General features: G+C 38.3%; 1 protein-coding gene across 1 annotated transcript; it reads right to left on the reverse strand.

Moving 5' to 3' along the window:
• Nucleotides 1-338: 338 nt before the first annotated feature.
• Nucleotides 339-8,432, reverse strand: LOC139942140 (leucine-rich repeat-containing protein 61-like). The gene is made up of 6 exons (XM_071938868.1): nucleotides 8,004-8,432; nucleotides 6,978-7,076; nucleotides 6,147-6,293; nucleotides 4,718-4,999; nucleotides 3,799-3,927; nucleotides 339-2,936 (listed from the first exon to the last, which is right to left on the reverse strand). Exons 1-6 carry the CDS (start codon nucleotides 8,056-8,058, stop codon nucleotides 2,857-2,859), a joined length of 792 nt encoding a protein of 263 aa, XP_071794969.1. The 5' UTR covers nucleotides 8,059-8,432; the 3' UTR covers nucleotides 339-2,856.
• Nucleotides 8,433-11,171: the final 2,739 nt, after the last annotated feature.

The raw sequence follows: 11,171 nt of genomic DNA on the forward strand, positions 1-11,171 counted from the left end.
CATTATTTTGGTTGGAGCGAATATTTGCAAGGAACCAAATATTAAAAAAAAAAAAAAAAAAAAAAAAAACCTTACTGTTGTTTGGGTGAATCTGAAAATTATTCCTAAGATTGTATGACTTTCATTTCCATATCTTCTCGGAGATGACTTTCTTAAACCTCCTTCCTCCGTGATCATGCATGCTAGTATTGACACAAGATTATTTTTTGACTCCAATAGTGGCCCATAGCGCCCTCTAGTGGTCGAGCATTACTTACTGTTTTCCACAGCCTCATGGATTGCTTTAAAAAGAAATGACCCAAGTACAAATATTTCATAAATTTATTTATTTTATTTATTTCGGTCTAAAAACACAAAACATTGTTGGTAGTGATCACAGGGAAATACGAAAATGACTTTCATAAACAATAGGTATGTTATCACAAAGAAAACCAAAGAATCCGGACCAGCCAGAAATTAGAAATTAATCCAATACTACTCAGAAAAAAGAAAAAAACAAATTAGAAAATGCAAAAGTCATCACAAAGAAGAAGAATTACACTTAGATACACCTAAACGTAACGAAAAAAACAAAACAGACATTCAAACAAACACATAAAAACTTAGACAAAGCTAGAGGTGATAAAGTTCAAAGGTTATCAAAATACAAGGTACAAAATCTGGAAAAAGCAAACAGTTTTAAAAGCATAATAAAATCCTTGACAAATGTGGAATAGTGAATTTTTCTGCACATCAATTGGTGGTGAATATGATAAAAGATTACTGAAAATTAGCTTCTTGAAAGCCATATTACACCACCTTTAAAAAATAGAGATTGCATACACCTTTGTTTTACAACCCCCCCCCCCCCCACTACCTCCCTAGGTAAAGTAATACAAGATAAATGAGCAGCTGTGGTACATTTGAGCCCCCTGATAATGGGATTCAATTGTTCTCCATTATAATAATCCCACAGCACCCAAACAAATTATCTAAAATTAAGATCCTATATTTTGTGTTTCAACACTACATGAAGTGTGGACTTGAGAACAAAAGAAGTCCACCACATAATGTAGGGACTTGAAACACTATGTGGACTTACACACATGTCCACACAGTGTTATTAACAGTGTTGAAGAATGTTCCTTATGTGTACAGAATAAACGAGTGTCAACACAGTGACTTGAAACACTATGGGGACTTACATACGTCCACACTGTTATTTACAGTGTAGATGAATGTTCCTTATGTGTACAGAATAAAGGAGTGTCCACACAGTGACTTGAAACACTATGGGGACTTACATACGTCCACACTGTTATTTACAGTGTAGAGAAATGTTCCTTATGTGTACATAATAAAGGAGTGTCCACACAGTGACTGCAGCATAGAGCTGTGTGTGGGTTTGTATGGCCTACAAACAAAATTGACTTTACTGGGAAAGAGCTGGATTCATAGAAAGTAAAAGATGAAAAATTTCCATCTGTTTGAAAAAATAAATAGTTGTGGTGAAAGCATCATTGAAATAAATCATTAACACCTTGCAATCTGATTACCCTGTACGATTTTAATTAAATATAATTTTTTTCTGAAAACATTAAAACAAATTTTAAGCAAATGCAATCAAATTGCTTCTATTTATAAAGAAAAAGAATTCATTGCAAGAACAAAACAAATCAAGTAAAAAAATCACAAACTAATTTGGCAATCAAATCTAAAAATTTCATATTTCAAAATTGCTGTAATGGTAAAACTAGACCATTGAAAACTAAAACTAAATACACTTCTTAAAAATTTCAATCAATAAATCAATATATACAAATAATTCTAATGATGCAAAATTGTGTAGCACTTCTTTTACTTTTCAAGGAATGGGACGACGTTGCTCATACAGTTTTTGAAAAAGTTTTTTTATGTGCAAGTTAACCAAAAAAAGGCTGAAAGCGCTCTTGGTATTAAAGGGCTGTAAGAAAGCATTTAAGTAGAATAGCCACATAGTGAAAACGGTGGTGAACTATTTCACCTGTTTTGTGGTTGATGGTTGGAATGAAAGCTGAAGAACTGGAATGACTTTTCTCTGCTAAATGCTGCAGTTGAACATACCACTTTAAAAAGGACGCAATTTTCGCCAAACACAGAATTTTGACTGTGGCACAGATTCTCCACACTGTGGAAACAGTGACAAACTGTTAAAGTCACCTGGAAATAGATTTTTTTTTCTATCAAACATAAGAGTATATGCTTACGAACAATAAAACAATTTTTGTAGTAATTGTTTGTCACGATTTATATGTTTAAAAAATATATAAAGTTGTTTGGGGGGTTGACTCCGCCTACCCCTTTTGTGACGTCATTCAAGGCAGACTTTGCCTGCAATGCGTATAGTAAACACACGTGCAAAGTACATATACGTCCAAGTCGTGAGTTGGTACATTTCAAAAAGTGTTTTCTGCATTCAGCAGCAATACACCTGGTCGGCATTGCCGGAAAAAAACAAAATTTGTGTTTTTTTTAAACGTACAAACTCACGACTTGGTCCGTACATGTACTTTGCAATTGTGTTAACTCTACGCATTACAGGCAAAGTCTGCCTCGATTGACGTCACGAACAGCGCCCTCTCGGGTCGGGGTCTACTCTTCAATTTGTAAATAACATAAGAACTGATTTTTTAAAACCTTAGCTAACTGTTTATTCACATTCCACTCATCAAAACACATATATTAGTGACAAAAGCTTTATTTTGAAAAAATACCACTTCCAGGTGACTTTAAAGCTTTTTTGTGGGGGAATGAAATCCAAAGAGCAAGAATGATTTTTCTCTGCTAATAGCTGAATTTGTACATTCCCACTTAGTACTTTGTTGAGAAGTCATAACTTCATATAGTTGGTTTTTCTGGTTTGTTCATCAGACTCCTGGAAGCATCAAGTTCCAAGTCTCGGCAGCTTTTTAAGATATCTGAAGAAAACAAATTGAAAAAGAGTAAATAATTTGAATAGAGCCTACCTACTTATTAAAAAAAAAAAAAAAAAGGTCATATCTTTCAGTGAGTGTCTATGACAAATGCTCAGCCACAATCATGGATACACGTTTTGTCACAAAGACAAAGACAACACATGAACAACAGCTAAGAAAAAAATAATGAGTAACTCTTTGCAGATCTTGTATTTGTCAAACTCAAGTTTTTTTTTTCTTCATCACTAACACAGCAATTATTAATTGACTGTTGTTCATAAAATGGACACGCGTGTACCCATGATTGTGGCTGTGCACAACACTTTTAACTGTGTCTATAATATATATTTGGTTTGTGGTAACACCATGTGTGTGTCTACTTGCCAGGTAGAGTTTGTGTCTAGAGAACTGCCGTGCTTTATTCTACTACCGCGGAGTAGATGTTTGGGGGTTCTGGAGACTTCTCAGTTCTGAAAAGAACTGTCCTGCTTTTTTAACTATTACCCGGGCAGATGGTATAGAAAATAGGCTGGGACTTGTAATCTTCATTTTCCTTAAAGCCATTGGACACTTTCGGTACAGAAAAAAAAATTAAAGTTCACAGATTTACAAATAACTTACAGGGTTTACAGAAGGTAATGGTGAAAGACTTCCCTTGAAATATTAGTCCATGAAATGCTTTACTTTTTGAGAAAACATTAAAACAATATAAATTCTTCGATATCGAGAATTACAGATCTATTTTAAACACATGTCATGACAGGGCGAAACGTGCGGAAACAAGGGTGGGTTTTCCCGTTATTTTCTCCCCTTATTTTCAAGTGTGCAATGGCTTTAAGAACTCCAAAATGGATGAGAAATTTACCCTGAAACTGTTTCTCCACCTCCCATCCTGTCTCCTCAGTCTTCCCTGGTGCTTTCAGTTGCCAGAAGTCTTTAGAGACCCATGATTCTTCAGGTGCTGTTCTTGTAGGTGGACTTGCTTTAGCTTCATCTACATGTAGGTACAGATAATTACCATTTTAAAATGAAATGCAATTTTATCCAAAAAAGAACATTTCCGACAGGTTTTGAAGTTAATGAATTATGAGACCCATTTGTTTTTCAAATATTTTTACTGTTGCGAGCCCGTTCGAAAAAAGCAAATTTCCATTTTATGGACAATTAATTGAATTAAATTTATGTTGCACTTTATAAATTTATAAAGGTTTACAAGGTGCTGCGGCTCACTCAACAGTCACAGCCAGAAACACCAGGGCAAACCCCCTCTCGTAGTGATCAGTGTTACTGGGTTCTTTTACAATCATTCCACAACAGATCCACACTTTACATCCCATCTGCAGGTTGAAGCAATAATGGTCAAGCTTAAAGACACAAGTGTCACAACCGGGACCCCACTCAGTTGATCAGACTTTGAGTCCGCTGTGCTCGATCGCTTGGTCACAATCAGTCTTGACGCAGGCCATGAACTTTGAACTCTTGAAGGGGCACAGCAATTTTCCTCTTGTGAGGGGCACCTCGATGAGGAAAAAGTAAATTTGTACAAGAACCATGAACAGGGCACCGCAGCAAAAGCACAGGGTGCCACGGCGGTTGATTAACTTTGAGGCCTGCAGCTGATTTCACGAAATGCTAGGATTAATCCTATCTTGAGTTCAATGCATCCTAACGTCTATGGTTATGAAACTTAAATTGTCCTAAGCCCTAAGATTTATCCTAAGTTAGAAAGAGTTTGGTGAAATCGACGGCTGTTGATATAAACAAATAAAACAATAACTATATACCTTCCAACATGGCATCCAGTTTTTTACACAGTTGATACAACTCGCTGCCTTTTCCCGTCACTCTCTCCCCGTCGAGGGTCGTTAACCTTGGCAGGATGGCCATAACGTTGGCTTTATAAGATGCATTGAGGCATATCGGATTGTTCAGATCAGTCACTGCGTCATGTAAGATCAGACTGGTAAAATAGTCTAAGCTGGATAGGGATTGAAGACTATCACTACTGCCAATGAGGTTCCCGGAGGCATTGAGCTTTTGAAGATTCACGAGTTCCTTCAAGGGATCTGAAATATAAAATAACAAGCATCATCATGTAAGATCAGACTGGTAAAGGAGTCTAAGCTGGATAGGGATTTGAGACTGTCGCTACTGCCAATGAGATTCCCGGAGGCATTGAGCTTTTGAAGATTCACGAGTTCCTTCAAGGGATCTGAAATATAAAACAACAAGCATCATCATGTAAGATCAGACTGGTAAAGGAGTCTAAGCTTGATAGGGATTGAAGACTATCACTACTGCCAATGAGATTCCCGGAGGCATTGAGCTTATGAAGATTCACGAGTTCCTTCAAGGGATCTGAAATATAAAATAACAAGCATCATCATGTAAGATCAGACTAGTAAAGGAGTCTAAGCTGGATAGGGATTGGAGACTGTCGCTACTGCCAATGAGATTCCCGGAGGCATTGAGCTTATGAAGATTCACGAGTTCCTTCAAGGGATCTGAAATATAAAATAACAAGCATCATCATGTAAGATCAGACTGGTAAAGGAGTCTAAGCTTGCTAGGGATTGGAGACTGTCGCTACTGCCAATGAGATTTCCGGAGGCATTAAGCTTTTGAAGATTGACAGGTTCCTTTAAGGGATCTGAAATATAAGTAGAACACTGTCATCATAAAAGCAAAGAGTCCTAAAAGGGCTGTTCACATGATCAAATTTTTCACAAACATACAAACCGTACACTTTTTCTAGACCCCTCACTCCTCTAAACTTGTGGACAAGTCGTTAAATGTCTGTTGCGGTGAAAGCGTTCTGACTCCCTTCGCGATTCTGGCGATATTCTCGCGAGACTGCTGGCTCCGCGAGATTACTGCTATCACAACTACAGTCCCAGTTGTAGAAGTTGGCAGCAAGCAGTTCTCGCTAGAGCAGTGATTTCGCGAGAGCAGTATCCGATTTGGGAAACCTGAATCATACGCAACACCACCGCAAATCTACTATCTCACCGCGACAGACCATAAACGACTTGTCCACAACACCTTAAACCAATGTTTCTACGAGAGAGATTGACTGTTGTCAGCTTGGTGTTTATATCCCCTTATGAGTGTTTGCCGAGTTCCCTTGACAGAAAACAAACAAACAAACAACAATCAAACACCCCCAACAAGCAAACAAACAAACCTCATCACCACTTGGCACCTCATACTTACCAATATCTGTAATGCGATTGGCAGAGATATTCAAATAGGACAGCTGCTTGAGAGGGGTCAAAGGACGAAGGTTAACAAGGTCGTTTCTGCTGATATCAAGACGTTCTAGGTATGTGCAGTCTCCAATGCAACCAAGGTTATCAATATCTGGAAAAGAAGTAAGTCATAATTATTTTAATTGACAATCAAGCAAATAATGTATAAATGTGACGTACCATGCCAAGATCAACCATTTCTAAAACAGGTGAAATTGCATTTAAATTAAAGACAGTGGACACTATTGGTAATTGTCAAAGACTAGTCTTCACAGTTGGTGTATCAGAACATATGCATAAAATAACAAACCTGTTAAAATTTGAGCTCAATCGGTTGTCAAAGTTGCGAGATAATAATGAAAGAAAAAACACCATTGTCACAAGAAGTTGTGTGCTTTCTGATGCTTGATTTGGAGACCTCAAATTCTAAACTTGAGGTCACGAAATCAAATTCATGAAAAATTACTTCTTTCTCGAAAACTACATCACTTCAGAGGGAGCTGTTTCTCACTATGTTTTATAGCATCAACCTCTCTCCATTACTCGTAATCAAGAAAGGTTTTATGATGATAATTATTTTGAGTAATTACCAATAGTGTCCACTGCCTTTAAAGAAGACAGAAACTGATAATAAAGTGATGCTATGTCTTGAACAAGGTATACTCCCCAGGGAGCTGAGATAGTTTAGGCCCAGTGACCAGGGGTAATAATGTTGAAGCGCCAGTGTACACTTACACTTCACAATTGATCAGGAAATAAAAACTGTACAAGGAAATACTGAAGAATAGAAACTAACCCATTTCTCTCAGGTGTAGGCTGTGGATACTTTCAATATCGAATTCTCCACTTCTTGTTTTCAATATCTGCTTGTTGACACACAGTCCTGTTAATAAATCTATAAATAGGATTTAAACATAAGAAAGTTAACGGCCATGAACTAGACCCAGTAACTGGGGCACTGTACTCCTTTTTTTCGAAATTTTGACATTCTCTGGCGTACTAGCGCCCTACTCCTAGAACTATTTCGGTTTCGTTCGCTATCGTCTCCCGTAACCTCATAGGTTTATATCCCTTACGACATTTACGATACTGGTTCATTGAATTTTGGTAACACAAATCTCCTTTATTTATTTTTTTTTATCTCGCCAAAACTTGCTCTATGTGTCCTTTGAACTCTCATTGGCCATGTTGGCAACAGAAAATCAACTCCGCAATCTCAAAAGTTTTAAAAAAAGATAAATTCTTACCGTAATTCAGTCCCCAACTACTCCGTTTTACCACTACACTACAAATGCTGATTGTCCCCAAACTCTGCTGAACGTATCGCGAAGTGACGATATGTGACGAGCGTGCGCATATTATTTTTTTCCCCAGGACAAACGTGGTGAATTATCTGCACACGCCCGCCTAGAAAGAAAAAAACACCCGGTCGTGCTTTGTGTACAAAACATAATATGGACACGCGACTGGGAGCAAGAGGTCTGGTTCCCAAAAGTTTTCGAAAAAGGTGTACAGTGCCCCAGAGTAACTGGGTTGCTAGCCTATGGCATGGGAAGCTTTTATTTTAGTGTGGCATCAACAAAGCCAAGACCAGAGGTAATCATGTAATGGCCTCCGTTAAATTACAGTCAGGACTGCAATGACATTTGTAGCTGTTGGCACATTGCAAGGATTCCCGTTGCAATATGAAAACAGATTTTTTACCTCATCATCATCATGCATCATAAAGATCAATAATCACTCGCGATTGAGTACGATCGACATCCTATCCTAACCTAACTAAACTAGTAACTACCTAAACTTTTAAATTGGCCTGACTCACCTGTTTTCTCCCTTGTCCTTGTTGTGGAGTCCTGACTGGCTTGCTGATCCATCATTCATTGCATTATTAAAACTTTGTTTCACTATCTATCAAGTATCAAATCATCATCACAGAAACTTCACCATCCATCAATGGCAACGAATAACGCTCGAGCTCCTGTGCAACTCTCTACATACAGTCTACACTCGACCTCACTCTCACTCGATCTGTTCTGCTTCTGTCATGACTTTTGTGTTGCTTCTTACTACAGTGTACCGTTAGTGTTAGAGATTAACACCAGTGATCACAAACAGTTTTACTCATTGAGTTGCCTTTACTTTACGCGAGCATTATGGCGAAGAACTGGGCAACAACTTGAGAACAAAACCAAGTTATTGTTGACAGGAATGCTGATGTTTTTACTAGTAACCGCAATGTGAAGCAATTATAACTATTGGTGGCGCCCTTGAAAGATCTCAAAAGAGGGCGCTGTAACAACCGAGTCGAAAACACCTAGTCTACGCACAATTCTCAAAAAATGCATCCTTTTGGAGCATTCCTTCGTTCTTTTCCTTTGTCTCTGCAGTTAAATGTTCGCAATGGACTTTGTAAACAAATTTCCTTGTGGATAACCCCAGTCTGTACAAATTTCCTGATGGAGTTTTTTGTTTTCCTTTTTTTTTGTCCTGGTGTCTCTCTCCGCCGGAGCTTCTTCCCCCCAAAATAATGGAAAATAATTAACGTGGGCTGAAGGAGCCTAGAGGGGGGTGACAATCAAAAGTACCCTACCTTGTACACTTCGGGGAGACAGATTACCCTGCCACACTGGGTCTCCTTAAACTTTGTACTACGTGGAGCACCCGATTTAGCTACAGAGCCGGAGTCCGAAGCTGAAGGTTAATAAGACAGTAAGACCTACCCAAAGTCCGTTCCCAACACTCACCAGCCGAAACAGAGATTCAATGATAACTTAACTTAACTTAATTGCATTTTATAAAGCGCTTTCAAAACTTTGTAGGCCTATACAGTCAAAACATTTAAAATGCCGGATGAAAAGATGAGCAGAAATAGCAGTTAATCTGGTTTAAAAGTACACAACCGTTAAAAAAGGAGCACGAACTAAGTAAAATGCCACTACAAACATTCATAATAAAAATAAGCAACACGCTGACCCAGAGAAATCCACCCAATTCCAATAAAAAGGGAATAATTATTGAATATGGAAGTACTCTGCGACCGCAAAACGCACACACTAAAATGACACTGGGTGCACTAGCGTTGTCATTATTTTTGTATTCATTTTGAGGGCGTCCAATTATTATCACTTTTCGGTTCACTTTGTAGTGAACCGAAATCCTTCTTATCGCTATTGACGCATTAAAAATGTATAACCATGGGTCGTGCGTACACATCGTGGCCAGACCGTTTTTTTTTTTTTTTTTTGCTCTCCGATTATAGGGCCCGCAAGTGAACCAACATTCAATTGTTCATAACTACATAATTGAAGAAAAAAAATGGTCCCGGTGCACCTCCATTTTAAGTATTGAATTTTGAGATAAAACATAATATCAGAGTAATTACATGATACAAAAGCTTGAAGAAAAAAAAACCCCAGCAAAATCCCCACAATTCCTATTATTTTCTCACTTGCTAGTTATCTTCCCCTATATGGCGTACATTGACATTATTTAAAGCATTGGTTACTATTGGTAATAACAACGATTATTAGCAACTATTGCTCAGAATTAGATTTTTAGCTTTTGAAATCAAGCACCTGAAAGCGCACACATTCGTGTGACAAGGTCTTTTCTTCTTACATTATTATCCCGCAACTTCGACGATCGACTAATTGATTTCAATTAATGTTCACAGGTTTGTTATTTTGTGCATTATGTTGAGATACACCAAGTGAGAAGACTGGTCTTTGACAATTATTGCCAAAGGTGTCCAAAACACGTTGATTAGTTCTTTCTGAGCATAATAGCGTCACTCTTTTAAAGACACCTTCAAAGGCAACTGAACCCAAGACATCCCTCGTGCTAGGTTTCAGTAAATTTTGTATCGCCGATCGCTAGCTGATTATAATAGTTCAATCAATCAATCAATCTATCATTAAAGGCAGTGGACACTATTGGTAATTACTCAAAATAATAATTGGCATAAAACCTTTCTTTGTGACGAGTAATGGGGAGAGGTTGACGGTATAAAACATTGTGAGAAACGGCTCTCTCTGAAGTGCCATAGTTCTTGAGAAAGAAGTAATTTTCCACGAATCTGATTTCGAGACCTCAGATTTAGAACTTGAGGTCTCGAAATCAACCATCTAAACGCACACAACCTCGTGTGACAAGGGTTATTTTTCTTTCATCATTATCTTGCAACTTCGATGACCGATTGAGCTCAAATTTTCACAGGTTTATTTTATAAATATGTTGAGATACACCAACTGTGAAGACTAGTCTTTGACAATTACCAATAGTGTCCACTGCCTTTAAGCTCTATTAAAACTAGATCTAGGTTTGCTCAAGGGCGCTGAGACACAGGTCATTGATGGCCCTGAAACAAGTGCGATCGATGGCCCTGAAACAAGTGTACTTTCAGAAGTGTCAAGTTTAAAGGTTGCGTATTGCGTCCATGATGTGATGTGATGTGTATGTTCATTTTAAAGCTGGGTTTGAGAACCTTTTTTGTTGATGACACCAAGGCCTGTAACTCATTGCACATTTTTGAAGCACATCGGAAGACTTGACATGGCCATGCATGACATGACTAAAGATACGTCGATCTTAATGTCGTCAGTGACATTATTTTAGCTGCACGCTGTCGATGCTAATCAGTCGAAATTAAGTTTTGCAAAAAAGAGTTACATGAGTTGCACTTCTTGCCCTCGATCATTTCCGCGGTCCCCGATGCGGCTTTCCTTACTATACCTGGTGGTTCATATAGACTTGTTGATTCTCACAGTCTTTCATAGATGAAGGGATCGCTCTTTGTGCCACAGTGCCATCGTAGATGTTGTCGGTCAAACAAGGTGCGTTTTCGTACACCGTCTTCGACGCGAAGCCTGCTGCTTCCATCGCAGGACCCGTCATTTGGTGAGCCAAGCCCCCGCAAGACGGGTGTGCTCCTAACTTGCCAGGGCCCTCATTCTCGTAAGTTGGACCATCTCGACCTTTACTAAACACGACT

This window comes from Asterias amurensis, chromosome 9 (assembly GCF_032118995.1).
Source record: "Asterias amurensis chromosome 9, ASM3211899v1".
Taxonomy (NCBI): Eukaryota; Metazoa; Echinodermata; class Asteroidea; order Forcipulatida; family Asteriidae; genus Asterias; species Asterias amurensis.

Coding starts and splice junctions, on each gene's coding strand:
- LOC139942140 (XM_071938868.1), bottom strand. CDS start 8,058: ATGATGGATCAGCAAGCCAGTCAGGACTCCACAACAAGGACAAGGGAG. Junction 5,000..6,146: donor CAATCGCATTACAGATATTG/GTAAGTATGAGG, acceptor TTTATATTTCAG/ATCCCTTGAAGGAACTCGTG. Junction 3,928..4,717: donor ACTGGATGCCATGTTGGAAG/GTATATAGTTAT, acceptor ACCTACATGTAG/ATGAAGCTAAAGCAAGTCCA.